Genomic DNA, 16,764 nt, shown 5'->3' on the forward strand with positions numbered 1-16,764 from the left:
AAACTGGCCTGGCTCCCTTTGGCCCCTTTCCCTCCATCCAGATATAGAGCAGCCACTCAGATTGGGAGAGAGGCGGTGCTGCTGAGAAAAAAAAATATTTTTCAAAGGTTGTGAGCTTCTTTTACTTTTCCACCCCAACATGAGGCAGAGATGAATGCCCTGCTCCTGACATCAGTTCTGCAGCCCTTGGAGAAGCAGTAAGATAAGGACATTTGGAGAGAGCCCAGCATCAGCTTATCAGAGACAGGATGTCACTAGCTGAGCTACCCACCTCCCAGCTCTAACAGGGAGACATTCATGAACACTTTCCTCCAGACTTGATTCACCTCCAGACACAGTCTGCTTTTTGGGGCAATTTTAATTCCCCAGGTTTTCTTGACACTTTGTGTACTTTCTGTGAATACTTTCCAGGCTTCTCACCTGGATCTTTCTTTTTTTAATCTGTTTGGCTATAGTTGCTGCTGATGGGAGGGGATAGTTCCTTGGCTGGGCACCCATTTGCAATGAAATTCCCCTGATCCCCTTAGGGAGGAGGCTGTGCACGTCCCTGCCTGCTGGAAGAATGTGGGATGGCTCCAACTGCGACCGCTGGGAATTTTTTATACACTGGCTTTCTTGCATCTGACTTTTGGGTCAATTTCCCTCTGGTACAGGTAGCAGGAGCTTTCTGGCTTGGGAGCCCCTGTCCATCCCATGGATCATCCTGGACACAACACTCTGGAAGGTCTGGCTCTGACTTGCTGCATGTGGTCTCACATGGGCCAGCAGAGTGATGAAACAGCTGGAGAACCTGTCTGAAGGAGCCTAGCATGTTTTTTCTGAGATAAGGTGAAGAGATGATTCACTTTCTAAGCATGAATGTAGGGAAGAGGTTGGTGGCAGCTCTGCAGGAGAGCACTGAAGGAGACAGGGACTGGCCATGACACATCCATGTTGTGCTGGCAAGGGGGAGATAATTTGCAAGGCAAGTGGCTTGCAAAGCTTTAGCTGTGTACTCAGTGGGACTCAAGAGGTAGCCAAACATTCAACCAGCCCACAAAACATAAGACTGGATCCATTTTGCATGCTGAGTTTCAATTTAGTGACAAACACAGGTATTGGCATATGGCCTGCATGATGTGAGATGTTAACTTGATCAAAACTCTTTACCTTGAGTTTGAGCACTTGAGTCTGGTTCTGGTGTTGGTCTTGGCAGCAGCATTCCCAACAGACCAGAGGCCAACAATAATATTTTTCAGCTATATTTTTTTTAGATTGGGTGGGTGGCCTCTTCGTCTCAAACAGAAATTCTTAGCTCCTGGCTTTCCTGGTACTTCCCCTATGGTAGCTCATGCTTCTTCTCCAGCCTAGGTTTTAGGTCTTAGGGTCGATGCTTGAACGGGAGAAGTGCATTAGGATTTCTGATGTGTAGCTGTTCTGGGGAAAATGACACCTAAGCCTTAGCTGAGTGCCACAGCTGAGTTTGAGGACTTTGCTGTCTTATGCCCTCCTTGTCTTTGCTGTCCCCACCATGCCATGAGCACCAGCTCCCCTATTCCTAGCAGGCATTCTTGTCCCCATGCCCAGGAACCTCTGCAAGAATGCTGGATGGGATGGATCATTCCCTCTGTGGCAGGGGATACAGATGACCCTGCACCCTGGGAGCCAAGTGTGTCACCCAGTCAGGGGGAAGGAGGATTGCAGGATATGTCTGATTGGGAGCTCAGCTTGATGTCTGTGTGCCATAGGGACCAGTGCTGAGGAGCAGCACAGAGCCCAGGATCTCAGAGGTACTGCTGGAGGGTGAAAGGAATGTTTTCTTGTTTTGTGCTGCCCCCAGGCAGCCTGGCAGCCCCTTTCCCAGTGGTCCAAGCACACAAGAAAGGTGGATGTGCTGCACAGAAACTGTCTTGTATTTTGCTGTATTTGTGCAGGGTATATTTTAAGAGCAAGTGATACGCTGGAAAGAAGCTTTTTCCAATGTCAATTTTGGCATGCATGGCATGCAGCAACAGCCTCGTTTCACAGGACTTGTTCTGCCAAATCCATGGAGCTGATATATGACTTTGCTGAGTAAATACATCTGAAGGTCTCTGCAGTGCCTGCTTAAGCAATTCTGGTTCTGAAAAAATGCCCTTTCTTTTCAAGGAGCAGGAACACATTTCCACAGTAGCACTGGAAATATTGACACACTGCTCATGCCTCTCATTTTTTATCATCAAAGGCTGGGCGGTGGAAGCTTGTGAGCCATAAATGAAGCATGTGAGTAAGCATTATTTGTTTCATTTCCCTGTGCTAAACAAGCAACAGCCAGTTTCTGGTGGAGGAATGAATTGTTTGACAATAGAGTGAGTGAGCAGAGCAGGCTGACCACTGTCAAAGCAAAGTTTGGGCATGAAAGTTAAGCAGATATGACTCAGAGACAAGTTTTAGGCATATAGTGCTGTTTTTGAAACGTTTTTGGTCGCATCTTTTTTTTTCTTCAGAAAAAAAAAAAGCTCATCAATGGGAAAGGAGGCTGTTAAATAGGGCTGAGGAGGTCTGAACTGAGCTCCTCTCTTAGACTTTTCTGTGACCTTAGGAAAGCTGCTTAACTCCCACCCACAAAGCAGAGATGATCAGTTTCTGTGTTACAAAGCAGAATCAACCACAAACCTCACAACTTTATATTTGACTGTGTTAGACAGGACATGAAAGTACCTAAATGAGGAACCAATTGGGAAATAAATGCACTGATTTATTAAAACATAATATTGCAAAATTCCTTCCTTTGTTTCAGGCACTAGTCATTCCCTGGCCTTTTGCTGCTTGCTGCCATTACAAATTTGCTGACCACTGCCTGTAAATGGCCCACTGCTGCTTGTGGCAAAGGCCACAACACCCTCTGGATATCCTGATTCCTTTGTGGCTATTTTTTTCCCTTTAGCCTTCACAAAGAACAGACACAAACACATGCTGAAGAAACAGAGCTGTGTCTTAGGAGAAAACACAGCAGAGAAGTGAACCAATAGTGCAATAATGGGATGGGATGTGCTGAAGTGGTGGAGCTGCCCTGCCATCAAATTGGAGATCCAGGAATCATCCAGACTTTCCAGCAGACTCAGGTAGCTGCAGCATGCTGGGCATCCCAGAAATGGCACTGCTGTTTTGGGACTGTGGCTCAGGGCTGTTTCCCTAGGATGGGTGCCACCTCTCCCATGCTCTTCAGAGCCTGTACTGCAAAGCTTGTGGGGTAAATCACGGTGATGGTATTTTTCTCTGTCACTGCCAGGATGATCTCAGCTACTAGAGAACAATTGGAGAGGTGGAATCCTCCTCCAAGTCCTGAAGAACCAAGGTAGCAAGAAGTAGAGATCAAACCCTTGTACTTGCAGAGACCCTGGGTATTCCCTCCTGAGCCAGTCAGCTCCTCCCATGGCCAGGAGTAAGCAGTGTGGAGAAATGAGTCTGCTGTAAATTGCAGGTCCAGAAATGCCCCAAATACCTTTGAAATACCCCAATTCCTTCCCAGTGCGCAAAGAGTAGTGCTCCCCTTACTGGGCCAGTGCTGAGAGGTGGAGCTCACCAGTCCATGAATGGCCCTCAAAATGCCTTTCACCTGAATTTCAGAAAAGGAGCACCTGAGTTACTTGAGGCACATGAGCAACAGGTATCCTGGGGAGAGAGGAAAAGGATTGGAAAGACCATTTTCTGCACTCCTTTTCCTCCTCAGCTACACTTTCTGGATGCATTTGGGCTGCCTTTTTGTAGCAGCACAGCTCCTGGATGACAGCAGTCCCATGGGACTTCTCAGGGCTCCCACAGCAATAGGACCAGAGCAAAGGGGTTCCCCAGCCTACTGGGGTGCATTAGGCAGAGTGCTGCCAGCACATGCAGGGATGTAATCCTGCTCCTCTGCTCAGCACTACTGAGACACACCTGGAGTCCTGGATCCAGTGGTAGACTCTCCAGTACATGAGAGACAGGGACATACTGGAGAGAGTCCAGCAAGGAATTGATGATGATGAAGGGACTGGAGCATGCCTGACCAGAGCAGAAGCTGAGAGAGCAGGGACTGTTCAGCCTGGAGAAGAGAAGGCTCAGACAGGGGGAGCTTTTAAGTGTACTGGTAAGTACTGATGGAAAGAATGAAGGACGAGATGAAGAACACCAGCTGAAACTGTGAAATCCCATCGAGACTCAGGAACACAACTTCTGTATGTGTGTGCATACCGTGTGCATGTGCTGGTATGTGCGTCCTGTGTGTGCTGATGCAGTGTGCTGTGCTAGGAGCAGGGCTGTGAGTGTTGAATGCTTTGTGTTGTAAGTGTGGCTACACGCTGTGTGCCCAGTGCAGGTTTTGTGTGCGTTGTGTGCGTGTGTGTTGCGTTCAGTGTGTGTGGGATGGTGGCTCAGGGCTCTGTGTGGCCCCAGTTGGGGCTCAGTCCTGTGGGGGCCCCAAGGGGGAGCAGCTTCAGCCCCAGAGAGGTCATGGATGGGGTCAAAGGCATGTGGGAGATGGGGCATCTGACAGTTTATGGCGCAGACATGGGGGAATTTGGGGGTACCCAGGGGGGTTATAAGTCATGTGGGAGGTTGGGAAACCCTGTAAAAGTTACGGGCTATCCAGGAAAGCAATGTGACACCCAAAGGGTCAAGACACTGGGGAGAGGGCTGGGTACACATCCAGGAGACTGGTGGGCCTTGCTGGGAGGGTGGTGGTGATTATGGGGAACCCATGGGAGTTGTGAGACATCCAAGAAAGGGGAGAGGGCAGAGACACCCCAGGGGGCTATGGGTTTTCCCAGGAGGCTGGGAAAAAATAAATCCCAGGGATTTATGAGGCACACGGGGGCCAAATACAGCTTGGATAGGGTTGGGGTCACCCAAGAGGCACAGGGGGCAGCCAGGGTGGGGTATATCGCAGTGTCCCGCCAGAAGCTGATGCTGGAGCCAAGGCCTCTGACACCTCCTTTATTGCCAGCACTAACAGAGCCCATGATGGGAAGGAGGATCCGCCCCGAGGGCCCACAGGGCCGCCATGCCAGGCCTCACTGCGGGGCCGTGTAGGTGCCCGCCAGGTGCACGGGCAGCCCGTCGCGGCAGGCCACGCGCACGTGCTGCTGCGCCTGGCGGGCGCGGTAGGCGCAGGGCGGCCGCGTGTCCCCGCCGCGCAGGCGGCACGCCGTGAGGCTCAGGGCGCTCGGGGTGCTGTGGAACCCCGTGGCGGGGTCGGGCGCCTGGGAGCAGGCGGCCACCAGGTCCGCGGCCGGGGCGTGCACGAAGGTGTTGGAGGGCTTGCAGGGCCTGCCCGGGGCCGTCACCCGCCGCCGCGCCAGCATGGTCTCGCAGTAGCGATGCGCCGCCAGCGTGGACGTCCGGGGGTTGTCCACGTGCTGCCGCAGGAACTTCTCGTAGCGGGTCTCGCCCGCCGCCCCTGCCAGTGCTGCCAGCACCAAGGTCATGCACAGCACCCAGCCCGCCATGGCCACCTAGGGAAGGTGGGGTTAGGGCCATCTGGACCTCTGGGCCCCCGACTGGAAATCCCACCCTGAGTGCTTGGTTATTCTACAGACTCCCCCTCCCAAATCCCTGGGTCCCAGACAAATCCCCTCCCAGTGCAGGGGGCTCATCTCTGGACAGCTGGGCTATCCGTCGATCTCGCCTGAATGCAGGGGTCCCCTAAAGTTATGCCACTGCCTCAGTCCCCCATGGAACACCCCCTACCTGCTCCTCAGACCCCTGGCTCCCCTATAGATCCACCCTGTGCCCCCACACCCAGATGCCATAAACAGCCTCCCTTCCCCACTGGATGCTTGTTCCTCACAGAGCCCTCCCACAGACCTTTTGGTCCCCTATGCACCCTTCACCCGCACCTGTGTGTGCGCCTCAGTTTCCCTTAAGGGCTCAGGGTTTCCAGGATCCCTCCCACTCCTCTGCACCTCTTTTATACTGGCCCCAGCTGTGCCCAATGGGCAAGGATCCAGGAGGAGGGGCAGGGTAAAGAGCAAGGTCCAGTGGATGTCTGGGCGGAGCCAGGTGTCCAGGAGGCCCCGCTCACCCTCATGGCCGCCAAGGTCATTAGGTAGTCATTAACGAACCCGTGACCGTCTGCGTGCATCCCCTTGGGTGGCCCCTGCCCACTCTGGCCTTGGCCACCTGTCCCATGAAAAGCAGGATACCTGGGTCCTTTTGGGTGGCAGGGCAAGCTGTGTGGTTCCCTGGTGGGGGGGCAGGATGTCACCATCACCACTGGGGCAGCTGGCAGCTGTTCCTACAACTCTTGAAAGATACGGCACATCCACGGCTCTTCTGCAGTGCTAAGGGGCCTATGTGTTCCTTTTCCCCGTGTCCCCTTGCAGGCAAATTCATACTCCTGGGAAGTGCCAGGATGCATTTTTTCCTCACTGCTACCTCCCATGCTGCTCCATTGATGCAGAGACAAGCAGAGAGCCAGGAACCAGCCTGAGCTCACCAAATACTCCTTTCCCTTGACCATCGTAATGGAGCCCCAAGGCAAGCATGTCCTCTCCAGAGGGAGAGGCATGCAGTGCCCAGGAGAGGCTGTCACGAGTGGGTGCAAGTGGTCTCCATCCTCCTCTTCAAAGACATCAGAGAGACTCTGATGGGAAGTGGCAAAGAGAGAATGAGGTCCTGGGCAGCACCTTTCCCTAAAGAGCTGTAACACGTCCAAAACTGGCCACAGTGAAGGCGCAGAGGGTCCTGCCCTGGGCTCTGGTGGCATTTCTACAGCCTCTGAAGAAATCCTTCTCAAAGGTACACAGCCCCTACAGTGGGAACAGCTCAGGCACCTGGCCAAAACCTTGCAGACATGGAAGGTCAGCACAGTCTCCTGCTGACTCTCAATACCCTCCCTGCTCCTGGGCATGGAAGGAGGATGGGGACTCTCACCATGACCCCTCGGACACACTCTGCTTCACACTGTCCTGGTGTGGGTGGAAAAGGGATGGCGCCCACAGGAGGAGGAACAAGCCTGGATGCTTGGCAGTGGGCTGTCTCTAGCGGGCATGGTGCAGGTACCTGTGCTGGATCCCATCCTACCTGGCAGAGCCTCAGGCATGTCCTTGCCAGAGGCTGCTCTGAGGCTCATTGGTGAGCCACAGCCTGTGGTCAGCTCTTGTTCCAGGGGGGTTCCAACTGCTTGGCGCTGTCCTGGGCACCGCTTCTCCATGAGCCATCCCTGCCCATGCAGGAGGGCTGAGTGAAGCCTCCTCCTGCCCTGTGCAGTGGGGAGAGGAGCCATCAGCCGGGGCATTTGGGGCAGCCCAGACCACCAACTTCTGGTTATTCCCTCGGTGCCCCAGGGCCTGGGAAAGCTGCCGATTTTAGGAGCTCTCTAAACATAGTTTAGAAAGGAGATGTTATTTATTCTGCACAGGATGCAAGGTGGCGGTTTGACAAATCAAACACACCATGGGATAAAAAGTAACATCTTTTATACAGTAAAATTTACATGAGCCCGCCTGTCTAATGCATATTCCTTATCTATTGATGTATATTTATTTGATTTATTTGTATGACGGTACTCTTACGTGATACTTGAAATACAAAGTTCTTCATTAAGCAACTTCCATTGAAGAAAATACTAGACGACATCAGTTTCGTTTACAAGAGGTGACGAGACTCAGCCTGGGGACAGGTAATTCAGCTTGAAGACATCAGAACGGGCGGGAGGCGGCACCTGCCTTTCGCCCGGGCGCAGTGGGTGCGGCGAACGCCGCGCCGGTGCCTCTGCCCGTCCGCGCAGCGGCCCCGCCCGGCCAATCGCCACTTCCGGACCGGGAGCGCCGGGCCGGGCGCTCCGCAGGGCTCCGGGCGGGGGCGCTCACGAGCACGGGCTGCGCCGGGCCTCCCCCCGCCCCCCCGTGCCGTTGGTTCCGTCCCGCCGTGGTTCGTCCCGGGCGGGGCCGCCCCCGCTCCCGGCGCTGGAGGCGGCCCCGTTCTCGCAGGTCTCGCGCGAGCGCCGCTCTCGTATAATCTCGCGGGAGCGCGCGCGCCCCGCCCTTTCCGCGGCGCGGGCCGGACCATGGCGGTCGGGAAGAACAAGCGCCTCACCAAGGGCGGCAAGAAGGGCGCCAAGAAGAAAGTGTGAGCGCCGCCGGGGCGCGGGCGGGCGGGCGGTGCCCGGGGGCGCCGGGCGGGGCGCCGCGGAGGTGGGATGCCGGGGATGCGGGGCGGATGGCGGCCGCGGCCCGGCCGGAGCAGGGCCGATGCTGTCGTGGCGTCAGGCGGGCGGGCGTGGGCCGGCGAGGCGGGAGCGGCGGAGAGGAAGGTCTTACTGCAGCCCGGTGTGGCCTGAGAAAGTCGGTTAAAAAACCTTCTTCGTTTGATTTAAGGGTCGACCCTTTCTCCAAGAAGGACTGGTACGATGTCAAAGCACCGGCGATGTTCAATATCCGAAACATCGGGAAGACGCTTGTCACCAGGACTCAAGGAACTAGTGAGTAGTTGGGGTTGGGGCAGTACAGGGGATTGTGTTTGCTCCGTGTGCTAGCTCCAAGCGCTTAAAGAACTTGTTGCATGAAAGACTGCTGAAAAATGGGGTTTGCTTGTACTGTTACGAGCTTGGAAGCTTAAAAAGTTGGGTGTTTTGAGTGGATTTTTTTTGAGTTGACCGAATTGTTCGAATAAATGAGCTTAGCTCATTTCATGCAGGAAGTTCGTATGCTGGGCTCTTGTTTGTACAAGAATGCCAGACCATGGAAGGAAGGGCCTGAAGTTTCTAATGAGCTCTCCTTGTGGTAACTTGGCAAGCTGGGAAAAGTTCAAGAAGCAAGCAGTAGTCCTGATTGTCACGGGGAGATGTGGGACAGTGCTACAGGAGACCTTAGTCCTAATAGGATTGTAACAACCAGCACATCAAGACTCTGAAATACCTGAAATTTAAAGGTTTTGGGTAAAAATTAAAGCCAGGATTGCTGACTTAATGGGAACACGGATGTATCACAGGAGGGTAAATTTGGTTTTATATCATCTGGCACACCTTAGAAAGAGGAGACCTCTGTTAGGAATGCAGAGGTAACCCTATTTTTGGAAGCTTATCCATGCAGAATGGCTAAATAGCTTTATGATACTCTGCTGGCTGCACTCAAAGTTAGGATGCTGATTGTTACTTCGAACATGTGAAACAAAAAAAAAATGAGGGTCACTGCCAAACGAAGTATGAACCAGCTGGTGTTGTTAAAATGGTTGTTCGTTGGAGGAGGAGCTGTGAAATTATTGTACTGGGCCGTTCATTGCTGCTTCATTTTTGCTGAGCACTTGTGGCTTTTTATGTTTAGTTTTCTCATTACTGTTGATAATTTCCAAATACTCTGTAACCCATTTATGCTTGAAACAAACCAAATTATTACACGTGGTGGAATCTGCCGTGTGCTGCTGTTCATATCCCACACCTGATACTATTGCCTTGAAAGATTCCTCCCAAAGGGAGAAATTTCCAACCTTGCTGGCTCTGTGATCACCATTAGAAAACATCAGAGAAATTTCCAACCTTGTTGGCTCTGTGATCACCATTAGAAAACATCAGAGAACGGGATTCTAGCAGGAATTCAGTATCTGATTTGAAGAATGTGCTTCTAATGTTAATCTAAGGTGTTTTATTCTGTTCCATCTCCCAGAAATTGCCTCTGATGGGCTGAAGGGCCGCGTGTTTGAAGTGAGCCTGGCTGATCTGCAGAATGATGAGGTTGCCTTCCGCAAATTTAAACTGATCACTGAGGACGTTCAGGGCAAAAACTGTCTGACCAACTTCCATGGGATGGACCTCACACGGGACAAAATGTGCTCCATGGTCAAAAAATGGCAGGTGTGTAAGAAACAAGGTCTGGTCACTGCCGGTGCCTCAGGGAGGGAGGGAAGCGCTGGTGCCTGGCAAAGGCGCGTTTGAAGCAGCGTCAGACGGCGTGGGGCGTGTGGGGCTGGGCAGCCTGTGCTGCGTGGGTGGTAAATGTTCCGTGCTTCCTCTTTCAGACAATGATTGAAGCCCACGTGGATGTCAAAACCACAGATGGGTACCTGCTGCGCCTCTTCTGCGTGGGCTTCACCAAGAAGCGCAATAACCAAATCCGCAAGACCTCCTATGCCCAGCACCAGCAGGTCCGGCAGATCCGTAAGAAAATGATGGAGATCATGACCCGCGAGGTGCAGACCAATGACCTGAAGGAAGTTGTCAATAAGCTGTAAGCTTTGGCCGTGTTCTTTTTTTGTCCCCTACAGTTTAAATCCTTGTTTGGGGGTTGGTTGTTGCTGAGTGCCTGGGGAGTGCTGGTGCATCCCAGGCTGTTTGTCAGAGACCCCGCAAGGAGTCCCTCTTGTGGAAAAGACAACTGCCCTTTTCTGCAAATGGCTCCTCTTAGTGTCTGCATCCCATCTGACCTGAATCTGCTGTCACGTTTGCATAAATATAAAATCACTCTCCAGAAGATTTGTGGTTCACATTTCTACAGACTAAAGTTGTAATTCTGATCCACTTGGGCTGTGAATGCTCTGAGCTCTTCTGATAGAAGATTTTCTCAAAGTGGGCTGATTGCTTCCACAAGTTTGCAGATTTGCTCTCAGAGTGAGCACACTTGCACTATGTCCCTTCTAACATTGTAAGGGAAGTGTCTTAGAATCTAAATGTACTTGAAGAAAATTGTCAGTGTGATGGTGTAAACTTTTGTAGAATATTTTGTATTGTTAAGGATGTTTTTTAAGCTGCAGAAGCAGGTGGAGTTTTTAGCATTGTGGTGCTCTGTGATTTCTCAGGATTCCAGACAGCATTGGCAAGGACATCGAGAAGGCCTGCCAGTCCATTTACCCTCTGCACGATGTCTATGTCCGCAAGGTGAAGATGCTCAAGAAGCCCAAGTTTGAATGTAAGTCTGTTCCTGCAGACATTTGGAGGAGGGTGTGGAAAGGAGGGAGTTTAAATGTGTTTGCTTTTGGATAAAAGATGTTACAGCAGCATCAGTGAGCTTTAGTAGTTGTAGAAGGGAAAGCATGTCCTTGTCCCGATGTGTGGCTTCCAGGATTGAAAGCCAAGCAGTGAGTGTCCAGTGTGAAGCTTCTTGAATTCTCGCCTGGAACTGCTGCTGAATGTTGAAAAGCTTTGCTTTGGGAATGAATGATGACAAAATGTTTCGGTCCCAGATGATGTGGAATGATTCCATTTCACCAATTTCTGACATTCCCGTGTAATGCAGCAGTAGGTTCTTGAGTCCAGGTCCTTTTAGGAGAAGGTGTCATTTGTAGTTTTGTTACATAGCCTTATTTCACTGCTTGCTTCTGTCTGTCACTGCAGCAGCATCTTTGTGCATGAGCTGTCTGCAATGGACTTAGTCCTACCTACAGAAAATGTTCTGGTGGTTTCATTTCTGTGTCGTGAATAATTGAGTAATTTAAAACTGTTCAAACAGGTCTATCTCTCACTGTTTCTGTCTCTGCTTCTTTTTAGTGGGCAAGCTGATGGAGCTGCATGGTGAAGGTGGTGGTGCTGGAAAGCCCTCTGGGGATGAGGCAGGCACCAAGGTAGAGCGAGCTGATGGATATGAGCCGCCTGTGCAAGAGTCTGTGTGAAACTAAAAATTGGTGGAAAATAAAAGGTTTTAATATACAGAACTAATGCTTGGTTGCCTGTATTGCTACTGGACAATATTGGTACTGGATGTGTGGATGAGTTTTCGAAAAGGTAAACCTATGGCCTTGGTTTAAAAAAATTAAATAAAAGAAGTACACATGTACTTCTCCAATTGTGTTGTGGAGATGGGTGGAAGAAGGTGGGATGTCCTTTCTGTGGATTCTCTCTGATGGTTTTACCCAGTAATTTTAGTCCTCACCAAAAAAAAAAACTTGTGTATGTGTGCAGAGATTGTATTGGTGAGAGGTGCCTCACAGAGTACAGCGAAGGCAGAAATTGCACAGGGAAATCTGTGTCAGAATTTGGTACTATTGGGAAGTGTTACAGTTTTATCCACATGACTTGCTTCAGACTAATGTGCATATGTTCAAATTTTGTGGTCAACCTCTCATGGGATAGGTGTGGTCTCTGGTAGTCAGAAGGTGTTTGAAGGTGCTGAAGTTGTAATTATGATGATGGAAGCAGTGTTAATTTTGAGCATTGCAGAAAAATCCAAAATGTGCTCGAGCACTGGAGTTGGCTGTTGGATTTTAACCTGTCCGAACTGAGGGATGACTGTAATGGAAAACCTGTAGGACTTCAGGGGAAAAAAAGTCTGTAAAGAGGCAATGGTGTGTATTCTGAAAACAAAGCACTTAAATGTTTTGCTGAGTAATATTAAGACTGTTTTTCATTATCTAACAGCATTTTTGCTTCTTGTTCAACTTACGTTGGCTTTTTTTCACGCTAAAATGAGTTTTGTGCGCTATCAATGTGTTTTAGGCCAACAAACCTAAACTTAGTCCTATTAAATTGTTGGTAAGTTAATGATTTAAAACTGAGAGCAAAATGCAGAATTCAGAGAGTGGTGGCTCTTGCAATTGGTTGTCACAGAGCTTTGCACATGAAATAAAGGAAAATAGTGAAAATACTACTGTTCCTACAAAGCTACTGGAGGAGAGGGGCCCTGCTACCCATGATGGCTGTACTGTTCCCTGTCAGGGATTTTTACATTTTCCTGGTTGATAATGCTGGTTTGGACCAAGTAATAGGCAAAATGAGAAGATTGCTTTTGAACTTACTTCAGAATGCTGCAGGTGATGTGATTTCGTCTTGTGATTCCAGGTTACAATTTTAATATGTTCTGTTTTTTCCACTTTGTGTACTGGAAAGAAGAGTAGCGAGTGCTCAACACTCGGCGCCTCGGAACAGGGGGAAGGAATCATGTTGCTTTGCTCTTTCCATCTGTACGGCTGAGGCAGGTGCCACCTGCCTCCAGGAATCCCAGACAGGCACATATTTGAAGCTGTAGGTTTTGTTACTTGCATATCTGAGGACTCTATGTTGCCAAAGGGTTAGTCCAAGAGGAGTGGGGGAGAGAACAAGAACTTGGGATTTTTTCAGGCTTTTAAATGTATTGTTTGGAACAGTGCATTGCCACATAGGTGTTCTGGGTAAATGCACGCTTTGTAATGTGATTTCAGGTGGGGGGAAAGCAGGAAGGAAAATACTGTGCATCATTCTCTGTATTCTCTCATTTAATACCAGCTGAAAAATCATGGAGCATGACAGCAGCAATCAGCAGAGCACACCTAAATTACGTGCAGGATCAGCCTGTGTCTTCCTCACGACGTTGTCACAGTGAGAACCACTGTGCGTGTGACACCCTGTGGTGACAGCTGCTTGCTGCAGGTAGCAAAATGCAATAGGTTCTGTAGGTGGTGAGTGTGAGGCACACCCAAGTGCAAAGGCTTGAATAACCTGTTAAAATCATCCAGCTTCTCTGAGGGGTTTGGACTGCTTGTCTGGGGGTGGGGTGTTACTTTGCAGAATGAGATCTCTCAAACTGTCAAGTGGAAAGCTCAGCTTTCCATAGCATAAGAAAATTAAAATGCCACCATGACTTAATTATAAAAATTTTATTGGTTAAATACATTCTTAATTTACAGAGGTACCATAACAAACTTACTGGACTTAACAAAGCTTTAGTTAGGATACTGTTCATTGTACACAGAACCAAGATACCTTCCTGAAGATATTTCTAGAGGATGGGTCAAACAAAATATTTTGGTAAGTGAGGCTTTTATTCTAATACATGGAGATCTAGCTGGATTAAGGTTACAGCTGGAATTTGCTACTACATTGCAGTTAAGATTTGCACTTCACCTCATCCTCGGCTTTTTTGTACACCTTAGGAATGTCATGTGATCTGTCTGCGGTCTTACGGTGGTGGTATTGGGCACTGTCTTCGGAAAATCCTGCCCTGTAAAAGCCGAGCATCTCCCTTGCTTGAGCGTTCACAGAGACGCCGTGTCAGCTGCCTGCAGCCATGCGAGCAGCCCTTAGATGGCAGTCGGTGCTCTGAGTAAAAGGCCTTGCTGCTACTCCTGCCCTGCCCCACAGAGAGGAGATTACATACAGCAGAGTGGTCTTGTCAATGAACAGGCACTGACTTTAAACATTCAGTGAAGTTACAAAAAACAACTGGTCAAGACACAGTTATAAAAATGGAAAAGAGGAAATTGAAAAAAAATATAAAAAAATCAGTTCTACTTTTGAGAATTGTATCAAAACATTAGAAAACTGCCAGACAAACAGTAAGTAAACATCATACACTTCAGCCTCATCTACCACCACACTGATGTGGTATGTCTTTGAAGGATCTGGCTATTCCTTGGATTTCTTTAGGAGAGAACTTTTTTTTTTAAATAAAGAACCTTTATAATCTCCTAACAGGAAAACTTGAGAGAGCGGGAAGGATTGTCCTTGGCTGTGGACTTCCACATGATTCCCCAGGAGTTCTGGACAGGCTTGCTGGGCCTGCTAAAACTGAGTAACAGCTGTAGCCATTGTTGCATTTCCAACCTTCTAGAACAGCACGTACTTCAGCATTTTGCTTATCATGTTAATCCCTAATGGCAGTAGAAGTCCAGTTCCTCAGCTCATTAAAACTTTGTGTGGTCTTCATCCCCCCAATTGTGTGAAGGGTACTGGTGTAGTTCAAACACAGCAGAACACAAAGTGGGGCTGTGTCTGTCTGTGCAAGTTCCATGACCTGGCAGTGACTGCTGGGTGGATGGTGCTGAGGCACTCATGTCTGCACTGCAGGTCCCTCAGGCTTGCTTCAGGTGAACTCCAGTCTGCCCCTGGGACTAGATGCCCATTCCTTACTGTTACAAAAAGGAACCGACTACCAGAAATTCCTATAACGTGAAACTACCTCAATCACATCCATCTTAGTTGGTCAGTCAAGCTACACTGCTGCTTTTTACCAAGTGCCTTGGTTAGAGCTGTTTGAAGTAACCTCTTGCCAGGCATGTTTTCCTTAAGGCCTCGACAGACCATTTATAAGGATGCTCAGTGTATCTGGTATGTGGCAACAAACTGGAAACTAATCCCATGTCTGCTGAGAACTAAACCCAAGGCTGTGTAATATCCTTCATGTTAAGGATAGGAATAGTGTTACTGAAGTATGTTCCAGTGCTTGAGTGACAAATAAAATGCAGACTGGGTGAACACTGGCTTTCCACTTCCACGAGGGGAGTGGAGGGGCAAATAGTTAGAATAGTGCAGCTATTCCATGGCTGGGATCTGAGAAAGTTCAATCAACAGTCTGTTGCTAACTTCAGCTAGGAAAGAAGGGTATGATGGTGCTCCAAGAACAGTGGGCAGTAGGAAAAAACGAAACCTGTACTTGCAAAGTATTTTGAGGAAAGCAAGGAAGGTCTAAGATGAGTCATACCAATTTAAACAGAATTCATTAAGAGGCAAAATACTCACAAATTTTACTTTTGTGATCTTGCTGTATGAGCAGCTTGGGCTAAGAATAGAAGGATACTACACAAGGATTTATTTCTCCATTTCCCCTCTTACCAGTATTAGATTAATACCTTTCTACTTTGAAATACCAGTTATTTTTCTTATCCTCTAAATCATAAAACAAGTGGATTCTACTGCTAATGTGGAACTCAAGCAGTAATGAAACCTGAATATCAAACTTCATCTACATACTGAGTGCTGTAATTATATATTAAAACAATTTTTAAAGTTTGGATCTTAAGAAGTTCAAAGAAGGCCAAAGCAGCTTACGTTATGCAGACTTTGTGCATGAGAAATATAATACCAGAGAGTAAACATACTAGAATGCTATATAAGTTAAAATGGTGTTGCACCACAGTATTTCCCTAGTTGGAAATGGCTAAAAAGCCTGCTTGTTTTGCTCTCTGAGCATTCATGAAACATGATTACATACACTGTCACAAAAGACTCAAATTTTCTTATCTGACTTCAAGATACTACTATGACTGTCTAGAAAAAGTAGTGCAAAACATTGATAATCAACACTTGTTGATGTCTTTGCTGTGCCTTTAGGGTAGAAAACATTCTCTCCCACACGCAGGGAGTAGTAGAAAGGCAACACTTCATGGTGTTTTTAAAATCTGAACAAAGTTCTTGGGAAATATCCCCGACTTTCCTAGTATCTCTCCACTCATCCAGTCCTCGTCTACAGATTCCAGCTCTGTTATCATGTCACCTGCCTGTAAGAGAAGCAGTAACGTGAGTCAGTACAGCTTACTGTGCAATCTTACTGAGCAATGTTAATGCATGCAGAGCTCATTCTATTTAGAAACAATATCAATCAAAGAGAAGAGAGGAGTAAGATGTGGCCAGTCTCTTCTGTTGGTTACATCTCTTGGAGATAGTTTGCCAAACCAGCTGAAGCTTCTTTTAGGCTAAATACTTGTCTGTACTGAAAAAACACCACCTTTGGAGGGACAGAAGAGCACTGCTGGATAACTTCTCACATTGCTTTGCCTCTCCAGGTATGTTAAGAGCTGGCTCATGGGCCCCCTGCTTTAGTGCTTATTTGTGTGTGCTTCCAGGGTTTGTTTTCTTAAAACACTGGAAAGATTTTTTTTTTTTTTATTTAGTCCCAGTATTTTCTAGCACTTGGAAACTTTCCCAAAAAGAAGAAAGTCAATCTAAAAGCTCAGTATGGCCATTTAAATTGCAGGTCCTGTGTTTGGTCCTGGTTCTTGTTCTCACTGTCCCATGCCACACCCTTCATCTGAAGTACTGGCCTTTCTTTCAGCACCTCTATTCCCCTTTTCTGCTTTAAAGAATCATCTATCCTTTCAGCATTGCAAGCTGCTAATGCTGCAACTATTTTGCTAGTTTTAGAAGAG

At 48.6% G+C, this 16,764-nt stretch overlaps 3 protein-coding genes and 1 non-coding gene across 8 annotated transcripts in view; 2 read left to right on the plus strand and 2 right to left on the minus strand.

The window, feature by feature from the left end:
• Positions 1-4,918: 4,918 nt before the first annotated feature.
• Positions 4,919-5,948, minus strand: LOC128787216 (ribonuclease CL2-like). Its single transcript, XM_053941212.1, has 2 exons — positions 5,835-5,948; positions 4,919-5,450 (listed from the first exon to the last, which is right to left on the minus strand). Exon 2 carries the CDS (start codon positions 5,442-5,444, stop codon positions 5,010-5,012), a length of 435 nt encoding a protein of 144 aa, XP_053797187.1. The 5' UTR covers positions 5,445-5,450; positions 5,835-5,948; the 3' UTR covers positions 4,919-5,009.
• A 2,010-nt stretch (positions 5,949-7,958) lies between these two features.
• Positions 7,959-11,580, plus strand: RPS3A (ribosomal protein S3A). Its single transcript, XM_053941211.1, has 6 exons — positions 7,959-8,067; positions 8,316-8,419; positions 9,600-9,787; positions 9,952-10,160; positions 10,729-10,838; positions 11,417-11,580. The coding sequence occupies exons 1-6, from the start codon at positions 8,006-8,008 to the stop codon at positions 11,536-11,538; spliced, it is 795 nt and encodes a 264-aa protein (XP_053797186.1). The 5' UTR covers positions 7,959-8,005; the 3' UTR covers positions 11,539-11,580.
• On the plus strand, positions 11,082-11,151 carry LOC128787678 (small nucleolar RNA SNORD73). The gene has a single exon (XR_008430791.1). It is a non-coding gene; the product is annotated as a small nucleolar RNA SNORD73 (small nucleolar RNA).
• Positions 11,581-13,482: 1,902 nt separating the features above from the next.
• Positions 13,483-16,764, minus strand: part of SH3D19 (SH3 domain containing 19) — an 81,602-nt gene continuing 78,320 nt past the window's right edge. For all 5 annotated transcript variants that reach the window (XM_053941236.1, XM_053941232.1, XM_053941234.1 and 2 more), the window contains one exon: positions 13,483-16,116. In XM_053941236.1, the coding sequence (XP_053797211.1) occupies positions 16,000-16,116 (117 nt within the window). In that variant the 3' untranslated portion in view covers positions 13,483-15,999. The remainder of the gene's footprint in view (positions 16,117-16,764) is intronic.

The sequence above is a fragment of the Vidua chalybeata genome, chromosome 4 (genome assembly GCF_026979565.1).
Source record: "Vidua chalybeata isolate OUT-0048 chromosome 4, bVidCha1 merged haplotype, whole genome shotgun sequence".
In the NCBI taxonomy this organism is placed as follows: Eukaryota; Metazoa; Chordata; class Aves; order Passeriformes; family Viduidae; genus Vidua; species Vidua chalybeata.